This window comes from Benincasa hispida, chromosome 8 (assembly GCF_009727055.1).
Source record: "Benincasa hispida cultivar B227 chromosome 8, ASM972705v1, whole genome shotgun sequence".
Classification (NCBI taxonomy): domain Eukaryota; kingdom Viridiplantae; phylum Streptophyta; class Magnoliopsida; order Cucurbitales; family Cucurbitaceae; genus Benincasa; species Benincasa hispida.
The window spans coordinates 51,527,626-51,548,548 of record NC_052356.1 but is presented as its reverse complement, the minus strand read 5'-3'; the positions used below and the strand labels follow the sequence as shown (position 1 = coordinate 51,548,548).

Below are 20,923 nucleotides of genomic sequence, written 5' to 3'. Positions count from 1 at the left end.
TAAGACGGTCAATAATTTTTCCTTACACTTTCAATAGAGATGAGTTTCATCGATCTGGATTAGTGGTCTACAATATTTGAACTCTTCTCTTGTAGGACCGAAGGACCAGAAAATTCGACCAAAAATAGTCGTACCTGGCACATCAGACGGAAGGAAATAACAATCTGATCGTATTCCTGGATTGTAGTGAACAAGAGTACTCAACCAATATGGAAACTCTGAGTATGATTTCTCTCAATCACCAAACACAGTAGTAATCAATGTTTTTCTCTTGGCTTGCCACACCCGTCTATAATTAACATTATAGGCATATTGTTTTTTAATTACTTCTTGGAGTAGGACCACAGGTATCCCAGGATCACCTCTAACCAAATATTAGATTTTGATAATCATAAAATTTGAATCAAACTGTGAATGATTCTATGTCAATTTTAAATACAAATATGAGTGTTCCCCTTCAAGTTTGGTGATTTCGAACATCCCATGAGTTTTATGCCGACATGTCGATAACCTCCAATCACAACCATCCTTCCACTGTTTGCATCTCACATACCAAATATCTTGATTTGATTCCACTACAATAATCTCATAGTGTTCTAGTAATTTTTTTTTACAGTAAGTTGTAAATCTTCTTTAGTATTAAATAATATTCCTTTCTGTATTAAACTAGAATTATCTACACATATACTTCTTTCCTTCAAAGTTGACCCTCGTTCACATGTTGAATTAGTAATTTTCCAATCTATTTGGGTGAACATATTTGACGGTACCAACTTAAGATCATGTTCCCCACTTCTATCTTTTCCAAATAATTCATCAAGTTCAACATCAATATCATTGTCTCCATCATTTTCAGATTCATGAATATGAATGATTAAATCTTCAGGACGCATCGACATATTTGTTATGGTTTTTTGAACTGTTATAGTTGACAAAAAATATGTTAATATGACAAAAAGATATTATTTTTTTCCTTTTTAAGAAATTCCAAATATTTTCTTAAATCGACCCAACAAATAGCCCAACAAAATCATCCCAAAAAATAGCCCAAAAAAATCCAATTTAAGTTCAACATATAAGATCTCAAGATTATACATTTAAATCAACCCAAATCTAAGATCCATAAACTATACATTTAAATCAACCCAAATAAAAACAAAATAATATATCCATGAATTATACATTTAAATCAGCCTAAATGAAAACAAAATGATAGATATATGAAGCAATTTTGATTTTTATAAACATATATATATATATTGGGAAAAAAAAAAAAGAAAAACTTTACCCAAGGCGGATGAAGACAAAGATTGGAGACAATGGGTGGTAGATCTTGGCTCACGGCGGCAACAACAAGAGAGGAGAAAAAGGTAATCATGAAGACGGCGGACGACGACGGATTTGGCGAACGATGGTAGTGGAGAGGAAGAAAGGAGAAAAAGGTCTCGGATAGGGGGAAGAGGAAGGGATTGCGACGTTTAAGGGACCACTAATTTGTGTACCTAGTCCACGACTTAAGGTAATCGTGGACCCAATTCACGATTACCTTGGTCAACGTTGCATGACTTCCACATTGGTATTCTGCGTGTGCCAGAACATAGGACTCATGTAACAGGTACATGATTTAGTTCTACATGATTTAAAAATCTATTTTTGTCAATATTATCCATCCAACATTATTTTTGTTAATAATTATTAAAATAACATTATTTAAAAAAATTATGATATTAGTGATAACGGTGATAGAACTTTCTTAAATTGATTGCCATTGAAAATTGATAGCAAATTGAAAAATTATCGATCAAAGTATATCAATGATAGCCATTGAAAATTGATAGCAAATTGAAAGGTAATATTTCAAGTGTTACTATTTTAAGGTTGCATTAATATTTCTTAAATTGAAAGCTATCACTGATAGCAACTATCAATGATAAGAATTAATAATAGCTACATTTGTATTATTTTAGGTCTAATTATTATTTATGTAATCAAACCCTTTATTTAATTAAGTACCGCAAATATACTAGCATTCCATTTATTTAGAGACAGAAGAACCATACGTCTAACTGAGTTAAAATCATCTAAATATGCGAGGGAGAAAATTCAACGAGAAACTGTCTTAGTGGGATTTCGATTTCACCATACGGGTCAACAAATTTAATTAATTGAATGCAAATAGCAAACATGTAATCATTGAATAAGTCAAATACAATTAATATTTTTTTCTCATAAGGTATCTAGTTTCGATAACCCTAGGAAAGGAAAGACTTTCAATTAAATTACGTTCATAATTGGCCATTAACTAGCGAAAACATACATCATCTTAAAGCAATAAATTAAATTAACAAAATTTTATGAAACACCTGGCGTAATTCGAATGACATAAATTTGAACTATTTTGAAATCTAGTTTTGATTCCTCACTCCATATATTAAATATATATATATAGAGAGAGAGGTCCTGAAAATTAATTACTAAAAGTTTGGCATATGAGAAGTCAATGTCCGAACCCATTACCATTACAAGCCTTGCAAGTAATGTGAATTTTGGTGCATTTGGTTTGGTTAGTCATTTCAGACAAACAAAACAACACCCACCAATTCACAAGGCGTAGGATAACACAAGGTTCGTTTTTGACTCCTCTTCCTCCCTTCTACTCTGTTTAATTTCTTTATATAGCTCACTCTTTTGAAATTAATTAAAGAAAAAAGGAAAAACATAAAATAGTGTCTATGAAAAATATAATTAATTCATGGGTTGGTCACACATGAGTGCAGCTCTAATCCGCTCCACCGTGCACTTGATGAGGCTGTTCACCGTCGCCACCGACCCAAGAGATAATTTGGCAGTTGGAACCGAGTCCACTAATATCTGAAAAGCAACGGTCAACAAGGAACCACCGGACCCGAATTCGAGAATTGCTGGAGGCCCATCAGGCCCAATGGGCGGCCCATCAGGGAGAATGGCGAATCCAGATGGCAAGAGAGCCACGTAATCAGGGTCACCGCCGCTTAAAACCACGTTCATGGCGACGGTGTCGACTGGGGCGTAGATTATGTAGGAACCGGTGATGTCGTCGCTGCGGCTCTCTTGTAGTATCAACATGTTGCTTTGACTTGAATTTGCACTCTGTGAATTTAATGTGAAATTAATTGTGTGAGTTTGAGGAGGAGGAGGGGAAAATGTTGAATAACAAGCACTTACATTAACACGAAGTAATGACACACAGTTTCCTGGGTTTCGATCGTTGCCAATTCGAGCCATTTCTTGAACTAACCCACCGTTTGAAAGTATATCCCACTGCCAAAACAAATATTTCGTCATTGAGCTCACAAATTCATCTCTTTGCTGTAAATTTCACGTTTAAATTCTAAGTAAAATTTCGAAAACAATATAGTTATCAAACAAGGACTTGAAATTAAATACCTGATTGCGGGTGTTTTCGTCTCGGAGGAAATGGAAAACCCTATTAGGGAGAATTGGAATCCAGAAAGAAGTTGCTGCATTGAGAACAATTCCAGGAGGTCGACCTGGGTCGTCGAGGCTCTTTCTCGCCATGACACGAACATCGTCGGAATCAATGGTGGATAATGTGGTCCAGTTTTGTGCAGTAGCAGCCCCAACGCCACTGCAGAAACTCCTCACCATTCTCTCTGCTAACTTCATTACGCTCTTCCTCCCCTCTTGCCCTGTTACCACTTCACAAAATTATTGCAAAATTCAATCATTATATTACTAATTTTAATTCCCTAATTTAGAAAATTGAAACAAAAAATGTGTTGATTCATTTTTTTTTTTTTAATTTACCGCATATGTCTAGTGCAGGAATATTGGTAGATGAGGAGTTGGTTAGGCGTTGGCATTGTCGATCGAGAGTAGCCATCCATCGTTTCGCGCCGAAGGCAAGACCACATGTCACCACTCGTTTGTACAAATTGTGTACTGCTCGATCATCCACTTCTACATGTTCCACCCATGTCACCTATAATCAAATCATCTCATTTTAATATTTTTGTAATTACACTTATAAATTGATGTGTATTTGGTAGCTATTTAGACTCCGTTTAGTAATCATTTGATTTTTTTTTTTTAAATTAAGTCTATAAACATTACTGTCATCTCCAAATTTTTTTTCTTAATTATCTACTTTTTACTAATGATTTAAAAAAACCAAGTCAAACCAATAAAATCGTAGCTCAACTGGCATAATGTTTATACTATCGACTTCGAGTTTTGAGGTTCAATTCTTCCGCCCCATATTTTAGTTACAATACCTTTGCAGGGAAAAAAAAAAAAACCAATCCAAGCCAAAATTTAGAAAAAAAAAATAGTTTTTTAAAATTTATTTTTATTTTAAAATTTGGCTAAAAATTCAACTATCGTAAGATAAAAAAACAAAAAACAAATTAATTAACAAACAACGCCTTAATGTTTCGCTTTTGAAGATTGATTAAGATCCGTTTGATTTTTGAAAATATGATTTGCTTTTTTCATAATTCTTCTAATGGTTTCCATAATTGGAATTCGTAGCTAGATTAAAAAAAAACAAAAAGCAACTTAAAGAAACTTTCAAAACCTGGTTTTTTTTTTTTTTTTAAAAAAAAACAGCCCAAATAAAGATAGACAACAAAACAATTGAATCTTATAAATAGAAATAATGAAGTAAAATTAATTTAAAAACTAGGTAATTGCAATAAATATCATTTTTAGTAATAATAACTAATGAATTGTTTAGGGGCCATCATAGAATGAGTTTGTAATGTAATGTAATATAAAATCCATATTTAGATTGAGCATTTTGTATCCAATTTATAATACTAAACTCATTCTATTTCCAAAGTTTTCAATCAAACCCTCTTTCGTACCGTTTTCACGCTTCACAATCTCATTTCCGTTCCACCCTTGATTTCTTACTCATTCCAACACCCCTCATATTTTCGGTAATCCCCATTACATTCTAGCCTCCAAAACAATGGCACAACCCCTAAGTGTATAGCAACATTTTTTTTAAAAAAATGCAAATATAGAAAAATCTATTAATTATACGATCTATCGTTGATAGACTTCTACCAACGATATGACCTACCACTGATAGCCTCCTACCAATGTTATGGTTTATCATTGATAGATTATCTAAATTTTTCTATATCTACAATTTTTTTTGCATTGTACTATATCTGGTAATACTTTAAGTTTGATTACTATATTTGCAACTGCTCAATAGTTATCAAACAAGATTTCAACATATTTAGATTGACCTTCTTGCACTTAGAACAGTTAGAAAGTTAATAATATCTACGTTTTGAAAAATCACGTTGAGTTTTAAAAACTAAAAAAAAAAAAAAAACCATTGCAAATATAACAATTAGACCCAAAATATTAGTAGATATAACATAGTATAAAAAAATTACAAATATAACAATATTTAGATAGTCAATTAGTGATAGATGTCTGATAGACTTTGTTATATTTGTAATTTTTTTTAAAAAAATGTTATTATACACTTGGTTATGATTTCTAAAGATGCTATTCATCGCAATTATCCTAACAAAAATAGCTCTAATTTTTTGTTTCTGTTTTTAAATTTTACAAAGAAAGCAAATATTTCTTAAATGAACAAATCACAATAATGAAAAGAGGATGAAACAAGCATAAAAATAAAAATTAGACAACTAAAAACCAAATACTCAATTATAGTCAACCTTTTGTTAGTAAACGTTTGAATTATGAACCAAATTTCTAAAAATATAAAAATAAGTTATAGTAACTTTCTTTTTGGGTGAAAATATAGCTTTGTATTTTGAAAAAAACTCTTAAAAAAGTAGATAACAAAATAAAATAAAGTATTCAAGAAAGAAAAATAGTATTTATAAGATTAATGATGAAAAATAAAGATTTAAAAAAAAAAATGAAGAATATACCTTTGAGTAACCATTGGGAAGTTCTTGGATTAAGCAACCAGATGGTCTTCTTCGAGTCCTTGAAGTAGGAGTGGGGCGTAAATAATCGAGTGAAACATCGACCACAGCCCAACTTCTGTCTGCCTGCTGCTTACAGTATCTTACGAAGTAAATTTCTCGAGTCGGAACCAAAGGAGAAGCTACTTGCAACTCTGCCGTCATCTTCACACAAACCACAACCAACTTACCATTATTATTACCCATTAAACTAATTTGCATCAACTTCCCAATTTGTGTCTGTTTAATTTTTAAATTATAAAAAATAGGGTCTTTTTAAGAAAAGGTGAGAACGTACGATTTGTAGAGCTCCATTATAGTCATTACCAACTCCAGATGATAAGACTTCCAGTGTCGATGCTCTTGAAACAATCTCGCAAAATACGGTTGACCATTGATTCTGAAATATGTCACCATATTAAAAAAAAAAAAAATTAATTTTATGTCCAATAAGAATATATAATATTAGTTTAAACTTATAATTTGAACTTACTACAATAGTTTTTAACTGGTGAGTAAAAAGGTAATTAAGTGAAACTCACCACGTCCATGAGAATGTGGACAAGTTTTAGATGATTAAAAGCAAGAATGGAAGTTTGCCTTGAAGCTTCAAAGCTTAGTCCCACAATTCTAGGGCCAATTCTTGTAGAATAAGTCCTCAAGTACTCATCTTCATTCAGCATTTCCATGGAGTTTTCACCAGTAACCCACAATGGCTCACCTGCTTGAGCCATTTTACACACTTCTTCCATGGCTGAAACTGCAAGCTCAACAATTACTGGCTTATCAATTTCAGTAGTCACAGATGATTTTAACGTCATCGTCTGATCTCCCACTGATCCATACATTTCCCCTAACAAATTATGATCATCTGCTTTCAACTGTTGGCCCGGCTTTAAATTTAATGATGATCTTCCAACCCCAAGATGATCAAGCTGCCCTCCACATGGAACAATATGAGAAGAATGGGAACCCCATGCCTTCCCACCATATTTGCTACTACTGTTTAATCTCTCTATCTGTAACAGTTTTACATTAACAAAACCACAATCAAAACAAACGTAAACAATACAGAGATTTATTTAGTTCATTATAATTAATTACCTCATCTCTTAAATGTGCATTGTCAATTCTCAAATGTTGGGCATCAAAGGACATCTCTCCAAGAGCAGCAGGACCTCCACAATTTCGGCAACTTGTGTTGCTTAGAGCTTCCTTGTACCTCATGTTTTCTGCTCTTAGTTTCTCGTTTTGAGATTTCAATATTGCATTCTCAGTCCGTTCTTGTTGAGCCTACATGTATTTTTTCAAACTTTACAAATATTAGTGCTTAATTTATTCATTCATTAATTCCACATAAATCATTAATTAATCATTTATGTGGTGCAATCCAACCTTCAAATTTTGAATTCATTAATTAATCAAAAGGTAGCCTTAAGGTACAATCCAACCTTCAAAAGTAATGTTAGTGTTAATTAATTTAGATCTAAAGTAGGAAAAACATCTTTTTGGTCCCTAGGTTTTGTGTTTAATTTTCTTTTCATCTATATATTTCAAAACGTTATAATTATAACCTTAGGTTTTAGTTTTATCTCAATTTGGTCTATAAATTCAAAATTTATACTTTTAATAATGATTTTTCCTTAAATATTCACTTTCGTCTTCGGCCTTAATGCCTATTAATTAATTTAAAAGAAATTATGAAGTGAAACTTAAAAACTAATTTCTATAATAATAGAAAAAAGAGTGAAAATGGATTAATTATAACTCTTTTAACTCTTTTAAATTAATTAGTAGACATTAACACTAAAAATTAAAAGTGAGTATTTTATAAAACAAGTCGAGATTAAAGAGTGTAAATCTTGAAGTCTTAGGATTGAATCGAAACAAAAATTTCAAACCTCTAGAGTAAACTTGTAATATTTGGAAGCTTAGAAAACCAACCAATTATTTTCTCCTTTTTTAGGTATATGAGAAATCATAGTTTAGTGAAACTTGGAGGGAAATATTTTCCTAGGGCATACAAAACTTTTTATTGTTGTTCATCACATGGTGAGTTTCAACAAGTTAAAAAAAAAAAGGAAAAAAAAAGGAGATAATATTTAAAAGTAGGTATATATATATATATACACACGTTTTAGATGAGAAAGAAATTATTTATTTGGGAGCAGATAGGAAATTATTTGTACTGAGCTTCTTTTTTTTTTTCAGCGAAATCATATCAATGGGACAAAGTTGTATAAAAAATTGAATACAGAAACTAAATAGAATTAAAATTTATTAATTGCGAGGATGAAGGATGAGAAAGGAATGGTGGGTTTATGGAAGTGTTTTTATAACAATGGATAAGACGCAGAGACAGAATGAACTGTCGGTGCAGGGGAAAATAAATATTAATTTGCAGTGTTATTAATTATAAGGTTCGTCTGAAATAAATTCCATTTTCAATTTGCATTAAAAAAAAACAACTTTCATCCATTTTTCTGAGAAAATATGAAGGAAAAAAAAATCAAGTGAAATTTTTATACGTAGAAAAATATCAAATTATTTACCTAAATAGCAAAAAAAATACTGATGAACACGGATATATTTTTATGGGTGTCTATCATATAGTATCAATGATAGACTTGATTAAATTTTACTATTTTGTGTAAATAGTTTCTTTTATTTTTCTATTTTTAAAAAATCCCAAAAATTCAAATACTTAAATGAGTTTCAAAATAGTCTATTGAGTTTTGAATTTAGTTTCGATTTGGCTCCTCATTTTCAATATTTTATAATTTTTATCCCATAATTCTTACTAATGCTAATTTTTATATTTCGGATTAACTTTCAATTATTTAATCTAAAATAATTATATTGTGAAAATTTTAAAGTAATTTTAGGAAATTAAAGAAAATTAATTTAATCATAAGGTAATTATTTTAAATGATAAAATTGTTAGAAATATTTTCAAATGTAGCAAAACGCGTCTGTCTACGAGAATAGACGATGATAGACAGTGACATTTTGCTATATTTGTAAATAAGTTAGGCTCGTTTTCCTATATTTGAAAACAACTTTTAATCATAAGTATTTTAATTATTTTAAATTAGTTAATAAAAAATGATACTAAAGACTAAAAGTGAGTATTCATTAAAAAAAATCAAAGTCAACAGTATTTTTGAAATTGTAGGACTAAATTTAAGCAAAACTTAAAAGTTAAACATAAAAATGTTAACATTTTGAAACTTATGAATCAAATAGAAATTAAATTCAAAATTTAGGATTAAAAATGTAATATTACATCTTTTGAAATCTAGTGATCAAATAGAAATTAAACCCAAATCTTAAGAATAAGAATATATATATATTTTTAAAATAGGATAGAAGGGGTTGGATAATAGTAAAATAATGATGATTAGAATGAATTGGTAATGAAAGGAGTTATGAGTGAATGAGACCTTGATTTGGGTGCGCTTGTTTTGAAACCAGAACTTGACTTGGAGGGGTTCGAGTCCTAACTCATGGCTCAGCTGCTTTCTTTGCTTGTCATCTGGATGTGGACACTCCTTAAAGAACCTGAAACCATTGTTCCCACCCTATCTTTAAATTAAATCTCATATAAAACCTATTGTGCATACACACAAACATTTACCTAAAACAAACAAATGAAAAAAAAAAACATTTTACATGGTTGGATAACATTTACCCGTACTCATTCGAATCTCTAATCTTTTAGTCGATATCATATGAATCTAAATGAGTTATGTTCATATTGATTTAAGGCTACGTTTACCCCACTAAAAACGTAATAGATCAATGGAAATAAAAAAAAGTGAGCTCCACTTTATTACTTTTTGTTATGGACCCACATTCAAATCGGTTATGAAATGACAAAATCTAATTAATGAATAAATAGTACTCAATCTGATCGCATTTGAAAATTACGTCTTATCGTTACAGTTGAAAATTATCAATTTTGACATTTTTACTGTTACCATTACTGCTCGACTCTCAGAGATAGAGGTAGAGGTGGCGATAATAGTAAATTTGACAAAATTCATAATTTTAAGTAAATGCAATCAAAATCAATTCTATTGCATTTGCGATCTAAATTCATTACAATTGGTCAATTAATAAAATTTTATTACGATTACGTTAATTTTCATTATGGTTCAATAAATGTGATCTAAAAATAATAATATCTATATAATAATTGTGACAGCATTCTTCTTTTTACTTCACGTGGATAATAATAGATCTTTGACTTTCTTTTTGAGAAAAAATCAAAAGTTTTATAAGAAATCATTTCATAACCATTTTTTTTAAAATAATAAGTTTATAAATATTACTTAATTTTTTTTTACTATTTTTTTTTTATTTAAACTATTTTTTTACTATTTTTATTTTTTTTTATTTAAACTAAACCAAGAATGAAATAAAGAAAATAGTAATAAGAAATTGAAATTTTGTTTTTTTTTTCAAAAAAGATTTCTTTTAAGGACGGTGAAAAGCTCAAAGATGATGATAATAATAATAATAATGAGGTGAGGTCTCCATGCATCCCTATCTTTTATCCACAATTTTATTTTAATTAATTTTTAAAAATATATTTATCACATGACAAATTTTTATTAGACAACTATTTGGAAGCTGCACAAATATAGGTGTAACCAAAGCAACACCTAAACTTTTCTCAAAAAAAAAATTGAGAGAATATAAGCCTAATTTTTTTATTAAAAATAATTAAAGTGTTATCAAATCGTGCCCAAATTATCTATTTTATGTTTTATAGATCACGAATTTTAAAATGGACCAATTATTTTTTTTTTAATTTTCAATTTTAAAAGTAAATTTAAAATTTTAGAAAATTTTGAAGCATTTTTAATACATAACATTCTCTTAGATAGCTAAAATTTTAAACTTAATTAAGCACCAATAATACTTAACGATGGCCAAGAGAGCTTAGTTCAAGTAGGATTTGTAGTGGTTGAGGACCAAGAAATCCGTGATTCAAATCTTTTTATTCCCATTTGTACTAAAAATAATAGCAAAAATGATTTTAATCAATTGAGAATATTTGGCAAATACGTCGAAGTAAAAGATTTGAAGATTCGAATTCTACCCCTCAAACTAAAACGAAACAAAATTATTCTAAAGTTGTCAGCAAGCCTTAATTAATAAAGAGAGAAGAAAGAAGAGGATACTCACGCTTCCATTTCCTGGATTTGAAGCTGAGTATGGCGATGGTAACGCTTCCTCTTATTTCTCTGATTAAGAACACAATGTTCCTCTCCCAAAGAAGCTTCCATGGCGTCGGTCACCGATCTACTCTCGAACTCATCTTCTCCAAATTTTTCCAGTTCAGCTTCAAAGTTTTTCTGTGTCATCTCTAGTAGTAGATCCTCATGATGATCTTCAAAACCATGTCCTCCAAACATCTCTTCCTTCCTCAATATTCTTAGCTTCCTAAAATCTACAAACCCATTATGAAATTCAAGGGAAAGTTCAATTTTGCTGAGAGGAATTAAAGGCTCAAAACTAATGATATGGGAACTTTTATTAATTACACATTAATATTGATACAGCACATTCTGAACTCTAAGGAAAAATAAATTTATATGACGGTATTAATATATTTAACATGCAGAGTGTAAAATTTAATGCACTCCCAAAAAAGTTGTAAGATTTGAATTTTCTTGTTATATATATATAAAATTGATTTTCCTCTCCAGGTAAATTTCTGTCCCAATCCACAATGAGTTAGCTAAATAAAGTATAGAACATTAAATTAAGAAAATTGGATCGATGAAGGCTTTTCGTTTAAAAAACAAGCAGTGAAATCTTATTCAAACCTTGTTCGTCTTTTCATTGTGATAGGACCTAAATATATCGGGATATAACTACGGACGAAATTATAAGATAAACCAAATAATTTAAGGTTTTTAATCTTCTGTATCTCTTGAGATCACTCTCAAACCTCCTCTTCCTCCTTCCCTACTTATTGTATTTATAACAAACTTTTACCAACTATTTAGCTAATTACTAATATATCCTTAATTTCCCTCTAATACCATTCCTATCATATTGTTTGAAAGATATTTGCTTTTTTGCAATTTTCTCAAGTACAATAACTGCACAATATAAGATATCGAATCTTCAACTTTTTAGAAAAAAAAAAATCATACTTATTATTGTCGAACTAGTTCATTTTGACCTTTTTTTTTTTTTTTTTTAAGCTTGGTTGTATATTTCTCACATACTAGTTATCAAGTAAGAGTCTCATTTTTAGTTAAAAAAAAAAAAAAAAAAAGGAAGCAAGAGTGAAGATGGGGGCAGTAAATGACTTTCTTCCAAAGTTTAATACTCATTTTAATTTGATAAACCAAACCAATCTGAACTTAACTCAAATATCTTCACACAAAAAAAAATATATACATATATATATACATGCATATAAAGAATGTTGCAAGAAGAAAATAATTTAGTAGAAAAATGATATTGAAACTTCACCTTGTTGAATTGAGATGGGAGGTGAGAGAGTGAAGCTTAGTATTGGTTGCCATGCAATGTGAATAAAGGCTTCAACAAATAATCAGCACTTGAAGAAACCCTTAAATAAAACCCTCTTTTTTGCTTTCTTTCTTTGAAGTTGGGAAGACAATTAAAGATAGTTGGCGTTGACAATAAGCTAAGGGAGAGGTTTTGAAACAGAATGAGGAAAACAAGGCCAAAATAGACAAAGAGGTTAACGTAGTAAATAACAGCAACTGAAAAAAAAGAACATAAGGAGGTGGAGAAGGATGATTGGGGACAAAACAACAGACACCGACAACTTGAGTTTTTAAGAAACACAAAAACCAAGACACGAAAACTAAAACGTTCAAACGCTTTTCCCCTGAGTTTCAGTACTCAAGATTCCATTTAAACTACCACCTTTGATTTTTGATTTTTGATTTTTAAATTTTCTGATGATTGATTATGGTGAAGAGATGAATAGAAGAGAGAATTAGGGCCCTTTTCTTTTTCTCTTAGAGTTATGGGGGAAAATGCAGAGAGAGAGAGAAGAGGGTCAGAGATTTTGATGATTGAAAAGTTGGGTTTTATAAAGAAGGGAAAAAAAGGGTTCAGAAGTGGGTGTGAGTAGTAATGGTGAAAAATGGTTAGAATTAAGAGAGAGAAATGAAAGGGTTTCAGAGAGAAACAGTTGGGAAGACGAGTGGAAGTTGTAGTGTGACAGTAAATAAGGACTGCAGAGACAACACACAAGAATAAGAGACAGATCATTTGTTTTTTTCTTTTTTCTTTTTAATTTTTATGTTTATTTTTTTAATTTTCATGTCTATGCCTATTTGCTTAATAAATGTCTTAATTTTTAATTTAAAGATGAATTTTTTAACTTTCAATTTTGTGTTTATTATATTCATGAACTCTAAAAACGATCCAATGGAGTGTCAAATAACTCAACTCCAATAGTGAAGTTTGCACATTTGTCGAGTAATTTCATCTTTCTCTATATTTCTATATTGTACATTTATCGAAGAATTTCATCTTATAACTTTTCATTTCGAATACAAACTTACTAACTCTAACATATTAACTTCAGATTTTATAACTCAACTCAGTGCCCCAAACGCCTCTTCAATTTTTTTATGTTACGTCCATGAAGTTCCTAAACTTTAGGAACCATGTAATAAAATCCTATTTTCAATTTCATGTCCAATAAATCTCAAGGCTCTTAGATAATCGTTTGGTTATTTTATGGAGTTTAAATCGCAAATATGTAAGTCTTTATGTTTTATTATAATTTTCTGCTTTCTACTTAAAAGAACCAAGCCCAAATTTTGAAAATTAAAAAAAAGTGACTTTCAAAAACTTGTTTTGTTTTTAAAATTTGACTATAAATTTATATTTTAAAAAAGGAAAAAAAAAAAAAAAGATGAAAACTACAACAAAAAATGAGAGGAAACAAACATAAATTTCAAAAATAGAAAACTTAAAAGAAATTAAATTGTTACCAAACAAGATCTAAAATTTTCAATTTGTATCTCCAATAGGTCATCGACTATTTTGATATATATTTTTTAAATTCATGTATCTACTAAACATAAAATTGAGAGTTTAGAATTTTGTTAGACATAAACTTCAACTTTATATCTATTTAATTTTCAATTAATTTTATAAAAAAAAAATATTCAAGAGACTTATTATATACAACATAATTAAAAAGTTTGGATAGTTATTCAACATACAATTTAAAGTTTATAAATTTAATTAGACACTAAATTAAAAGTTCAACCCCTATATCTTAATAACATTGAAAGTTTACCTAAAGGGAAGCCAAAAATTACTTCCAAGTCTAGATACGATGAAAGTGTAAATAATATATCAACTTAGATAAAATATTTCATGCATCTACTAATCTTTTTATTTATAAATATCTTTCTTTGAAGAAAAAAACACCTTTTTGAAATTTTAAACTTGTAATTTATTTTTAATAGAAAAATGGTTTGGTCAGAATGAGAACACAGACGGCCGTACCTACAAAACATCACCTTTGCGCAGCTTTTCCATTAAAATCTAGAGAGCCCACCCCCATAACTTAATTTTGTATAACGCTTTCTTTCCTTTTCCATTTCCTCAACCACGATAAAGCTGCGTAATTCACTCAACGTTAATTAGAGAAGATAACATTGCACAGGTTATCGATTGAACAAAAAACTTATGCGATAAAGACAATTACTAAGCTTTAAAACGCTTTATTGTTTAAGATATGTTTCCTTCATCATCATGGGTTCAAGTGTTCTTTTGCTTCAACAATGACTTGTAATGTAGAGATTAGAGGGGGATTAAAGAAGGGGCCATGAGGGGCATGTGTCATCTCAGATCCAACTATTCTCATATATGTATAGAGTGTTTTCACCATGATGTTACGATATTTAAGGTATTTCTTAATTTGATATTTGATCAATAAAATTTATTGGCTTTTTTATAAAGATACAATGTAGATTAGTAGGTGTATCAGAATATCTTAACTAAGTTGACACATTCGTAGCATCCTCATCATATTTTGATACACATATCATTAGATAATAAAATTTGAGGTACAAAAGAAGCATCAGGGCTAGAGGAAAGCCCAAAGAAAAGCTGAAAATTACATTGATGGGCTGACCACTCTTCTCAAAGCCCAAATACTCAAGATCAACGTTGGAAAGATGAAGAAATGACTCATAAATATTCTGCCAAATCCTCGATACTTGAAACTCGATGCTCGACGTCTTCCTACTCGATCCTCGATGAGAATTCCCTTCTTTGTCTGACGAGTCTCTATTAAATCCTTGATGGAACTTGATGACAATAGAACTAATACTCGATCGTACTTGACGGTTCTTGAACGATACTCAGTGCGACTCGAAGTTGAAAACGATGTACTCGAAGCTACTCGATAGCAAAGAATCGATGCATGATTGACTCGATATTCATATTACTCGATGCGATTTGAAAGATAATTGAATGACGCGTAATATGTAGTAAAGAAAACACTCATATGAACAAGAAAGATAAGACAAGAAGATGGAGACACGGTATTTACGTGGTTCGATAAGATTGCCTACGTCCATGGGAAGATCTGAATTCTTTTACTGATGAAGATTGCATATAGATTTTGTTGTTTACAAAAAACTTAGGAAAATGATGATAACTCTCTGTTTTGAATTTAAAATCAGTGGTATTTATAGAGTATACCAGCTAACCATTTTCAACGTTAATTATAAACAAACAAAAATCTGAAGTATTTGAGTCAAAGCTTGTTCAAATTCTCCACTTTAACTCTAATGCTTTGCAGTCTTTTGATTTTCCTGATTCTGACCGGTTTGTCTACTCTGTGTCTGGAAGCTCAAAGCCAATCTATTCTAAACATTTAAACAATTTAAGCTTTGAAAAAGGTTTTGTTAACATGTCAGCTGCATTGTCTGAAGTATGAACCTTTAAAATTTATATCTCCCCTGTCTCAATTTTATCTCTAATGAAATGATACTTGATATCAATGTGCTTAGTTCTAGTGTGGAATTATGGATTTCGGGACAAATGGATAGTACTTTAGTTGTCATAGTAGAGTTTCACTACTGTTTGATCTATTCCAAAGTCTTTCAACAATCCTTTGAGCCACAATACCTCTTTGATTGCTTCTATTAAAGCCATATATTTAGCTTCCGTTATAGATAAAGCTACTATAGGCTGTAGTGATGCTTTCCAACTTATTAGATTAGGACCAAAAAGGAAAAAGTAACCTGTTAAAGACCTTCTTTTGTCCAAATCACTAGCATAGTGAGCATTCACATATCCATAAAGCTCTAGATTTAGTTCAGCTGACCTTTGGTAGACTAATTTTGAGGTTTAGACCAAACCAGGTACCTTAGGATCCATTAGTAGCCTCCCAGTGTCTCTTACCAGGATTGGACATATATCTATTAACTAAGCTAGCTGAATATGAGAGATTAGGTCGGGTAGAAATCATTAAATACATTAAGATTCTGACTACTTGACTATAGGGTATGACATTCATCCGTTTCTGATGTTCTTGGTCAGAATCCTTAGGTAGTTGAGGAAAGCTTAAAGTGCTGAGCAATAGGTAAGCTCACAGGTTTAGCATTATTTATGTTGAACATTTTAAGGATCTTCTCACAATAATTGGACTGATTAGAATAGACTCCTCTTTGTTCCTTTGAATTTCTATTCCTAGGACCTTGCTTGCTTCTCCTAAGTCCTTCATATAAAACTCTCTTTTTAAGATATTTTTAACATATGTTAGATCTCCTTTGGACCTACCTGCCAACAACATGTCACCTATATATATGAGTAGGTAAATTTTGTCCTTGTAAGAACCTGTATTTACATAAACACATATGTCAAATAAATTACTTTTGAACCTGATGCTAGAAATATAGTCATTGAATCTCTTATACCAATACCTAGATGATTGTTTTAACCCATATATAGACTTATTGAGTAAGCAAAAGAGATTTTCTTTTCCTTTTACTTCAAATCCTCTAGATTGCGTCATACAGATTATCTCCTTTAGATGTTCATGAAGAAAGGCAGTTTTGACATCTAGTTGATATAATTCTAGATTATTTTGAGCAACTAGGGATAGAAGAAGTCTTATGGAAGTCTGTTTGACAATAGAAGAGAAAATCTCAGAATAGTTTATTCTTTCCCTTTGAGTAACCCCTTTGTAACCAATCTAGCTTCATACCTAGGCTTTTGATCACAGGATACTCCTTCTTTAGGTTTGAAAATCCATTTAGAGGCAACAGGTTTATAACCCTTTGGTAGAGGAATTAAAGACCACGTGTCATTCACTTTTAGTGAATGCATCTCCTCATTCATTACTTCAATCCAATCCCTTGCATTAGCATAACTTGTTGCTTCCTCAAAGGTAGTTGGTTCTTGGTTAGTAGAAGCTACCACAACGTTTAAAACCAGATTCATATAATTCATTTCAATATATCTAGCTGAAGATGTGATAGTTCTCCTCCTTTGTCTATCCCTAGCTAAGACATACTAGCTTAAATCAGGTTGCTCACATGTTGTCTCCTTATGTTCCCCTATATCTTATCCAGTTTCTCCTGTGTCACTACGTTGGTTAGACTCAATTGGCTACTCAGTTGGTAACTCTACCTCAATTCCTGTGTTGGATGACTCTCCTTCATCCTCAACCTTTTTCTCCTTTTGCATAAACATCTCCTCTTCCATAAAGGTGACGTCTCTGCTCATTATGAACTTTCTCTCAACCAGATGCCACATTAACCCATTGACACCCTCTGTAAGCCTACAAACATGCACTTGATTGCTCCGACCTTTAACTTTTCCTTATTTTGGTTTACAAACCCTACACATCCAAAGTCTTTGAGGTTATCTAGATTAGAAGGATGATCAGTCCACTTTTCCTCAGGGGTAAGCAACTCTAAAGATGTATGAGGGCACTTATTCAAGGTATACACTATATAAGCTACAGCTTCTGCCCAATAATTTTCCCCTAAGATAGCATCAGAGAGAAAACACCTATCCCTTTCCATTATGGTTCTATTTAACCTCTCAGCAATCCCATTTTGTCGAGGTGTATACCTCATTGTTCTATGCCTAGTTATACCATTCTCACTACAAAATTTATCAAAGTGTTCATTGCAAAACTCAAACCCATTATCGGTTCTAAAGTATTTTAACCTTTTAAATGTTTGATTTTCTATCATGGTTTTCGATTCTTTAAACTTCCCAAGAACTTGGTCCTTGGTTTTAAGAAAGTATATCCAACTCTTCCTAGAAAAGTCATCTATAAAGGTCAGAAAATACCTTGTGCCACTAAGGCTTGGTGTAGAAGATGGTTCCCATAGGTCAGAATAGACCTAATTCAATGTTCCTTTGATGGTGTGCTGAGATTTTGTGAAACTTTGCCTGGTTGCTTTACCTAAAATGCAGTGTTCACAAAAGGAAAGGTGCTCACTGATACCTTTGGACAGAATTCCTTGCTTGGACAGTGCTTGCATCCCTTTTTCACGAATATGGGATAGTCTTTTATGCCACAAGTCAGCCTCTGTTAAGTTTACTGTTGAAACCGTGTAGACAGTTGTCATCATCTCTACTCCTCTCACAATGTAAAGGTCATTGACCTTCTCACCAACCAAAACAACCTTAGAATCCTTGATCACCTCAAGAACTCCACCTTTTCTTCTGCATTCGCACCCAATAGAGTCCAACATGCCTAGAGATTTGAAGCTTGATAGATCCATCCTTTAGCTTCAAGGATACTGAACCAACCCCTTTGATCTTGCAGGCTTCATTGTTTCCCATGTACACATATTCTCTATCTACTTCCTTGTAAGTATTAAACCAAAGTCTGAAAGATGTCATATGATAGGTACAATCGAAGTCAAGTACCCAGTCATGTTTCCCAAGAGGACTAATTTGGTTGGTTTGATTTCTGGTGGAGGCTAAGGCATCAGAATAAAAGTAGGAACCTTTAACCATTGAAGCTTTTGGTTGTTTTCCTTTCTGATTCTTCTCTTTTTCTTGGTTTAGCAATCTCTCATCAAGTAACCTTTCTTCTTGCAGTAGTTGCATCTCAGCTTGGTCTTAAGTTTGTGCTCTTCACCTGATTGGTTTTTATTCCCCTTAGACTGGTTATGCTTGTTCCTAGGTTGCTTCTTCTTGACTGACTGAATCTCTAACTTTCTTGTTCTTAATGCTGAAATGATGGCATTAGTGGTAACTAATTCTCTACCATCAAGACATTCTTCACCTCCTTATAGGCTTCGGGTAAAAAGTTTAATAGCACAAAAGCCTCATTCTCGTCGCTAATTTTCTCACCAAGGCTCTTGAACTCTGAGACTTTCCTCTTGAACTCATCCAAATTATCTGAAAGAGGCTTGGCAGAATCCATCTTAAACGTGAAGAACTTCTCCCTTAGATACATCTTGTTAGGGAGATCCTTGGTTGCAAAAAGACCTTCCAGCTTGACCCACATCTTGTAGGCCGTGTCTTAATCAATTAATTGCTTCAAAATACTGTCACTGAGATTCAAAACCAAAGTTCCATATACTGTAAGCTCCATGTCTTCTCTTTCTCGTGTTGATATAGTGGATGGCAGAGTTGATTGGTCCAAAAGGGCCTTGTATGCTCTCTGTTGTCCAAGAATGACTTTGATTTTGGCCTTCCATAGGCTAAAATCACCCTTCCCATCAAACTTCTCAACCTCATACCTTGCAACAGCCATTTCTAATCTGATCGAGTATCGAGTCTTGATGCTTCAAAAATGTTGACCTTGATGATATTTAAAAGCTTTGATACCACAAATTGTTGGGCTGACCACTTTTCATAAGGCCCAAATACTCAAGATCAATGCTGGAAAGATGAAGAAATAACTTATAAATATTCTACCAAATCCTCAATACTCGGAACTCGTTGCTTGACGTCTTCCTACTCAATCCTCGATGAGAATTCCCTTCTTCGTCTGACAAGTCTCTGTTAAATCCTCAATGGAACTTGATGAGAATAGAACTAATACTCGATCATACTCAACGGTTCTTGAATAATACTCGGTGCGACTCGAAGGTAAAAACGATGTACTCGAAGCTACTTGATAGCGAAGAATCGATGCACGATTGACTCGATATTCAAATTACTCGATGCGATTTGAAAGATAATTGAATGGCGCGCAATTTGCAATAAAGAAAACACTCGTATGAATAAGAAAGATAAGGAAAGAAGATGGAGACATAGTATTTACATGGTTCGACAAGATTACCTACATCCACGGGAAGATCTGAATTCTTTTACTGATGAAGATTGCGTACAGATTTTGTTGTTTATAGAAAACTAAGGAAAATGATGATAACTTTTTGTTTTGAATTTAAAATCAGTGGTATTATATAGAGTATACCAGCTGACTATTCACAAAGTTAGTTATAAACAAACAAAAAACTGAGGTATTTGAGTCAAGACTTCTTCATACATAAAAGCAACCAAATTGAGAGAAATAGAAAATGAGTTGTAACCCTTAAAAAGATTAGAGCGATAAGGCCAACAACCAACCATGGAGCAAATGGTCACCCAAATACTCAGATTATTGTCGTAATTCTCATTAAAGTTACAATTGTTTATTTCCATTCAGATTGTCTAACAAGTCGCGATAGTAGTGTTAAAGATAATAATGTTTCTCTTTGATGTCATACTTATACCACATAGACTAGTACAAAGAGAAATGATGTCAGTAAGTGGATTTAAGACTGTTCCTGGAAGATTTTGTTGCCTGTTCCAAACAAATTTGGCCAATCTACATTGGATGAAGGGGCGCTCTATATTTTCATTGCTTTCTTTGCACATGATGCACCAATTCAGATTGAGAGAATGATGCAATAGGATTAGGATAATTTAGTAAATTCAAACTAATCTTCATTAATTTTTGATTAATTACATTTTAGTTTCAT

The 20,923-nt window shown here is 31.7% G+C and overlaps 1 protein-coding gene across 3 annotated transcripts; it reads right to left on the bottom strand.

The window, feature by feature from the left end:
- Positions 1 to 2,621: 2,621 nt before the first annotated feature.
- On the bottom strand, positions 2,622 to 12,990 carry LOC120082847 (homeobox-leucine zipper protein MERISTEM L1-like). Of its 3 annotated transcripts, none has more exons than XM_039038186.1 (11): positions 12,453 to 12,990; positions 11,151 to 11,415; positions 9,401 to 9,518; positions 7,062 to 7,250; positions 6,500 to 6,976; positions 6,256 to 6,357; positions 5,922 to 6,122; positions 3,808 to 3,982; positions 3,427 to 3,698; positions 3,205 to 3,300; positions 2,622 to 3,129 (listed from the first exon to the last, which is right to left on the bottom strand). In XM_039038186.1, exons 2-11 carry the CDS (start codon positions 11,378 to 11,380, stop codon positions 2,746 to 2,748), a joined length of 2,244 nt encoding a protein of 747 aa, XP_038894114.1. In that variant the 5' UTR covers positions 11,381 to 11,415; positions 12,453 to 12,990; the 3' UTR covers positions 2,622 to 2,745. The 3 variants fall into 3 exon arrangements, with proteins under 3 accessions (XP_038894114.1, XP_038894112.1, XP_038894113.1); XM_039038184.1 differs by having other exon boundaries at positions 11,151 to 11,408; XM_039038185.1 differs by having other exon boundaries at positions 3,427 to 3,689; positions 11,151 to 11,408.
- Between the last annotated feature and the right edge of the window lie 7,933 nt (positions 12,991 to 20,923).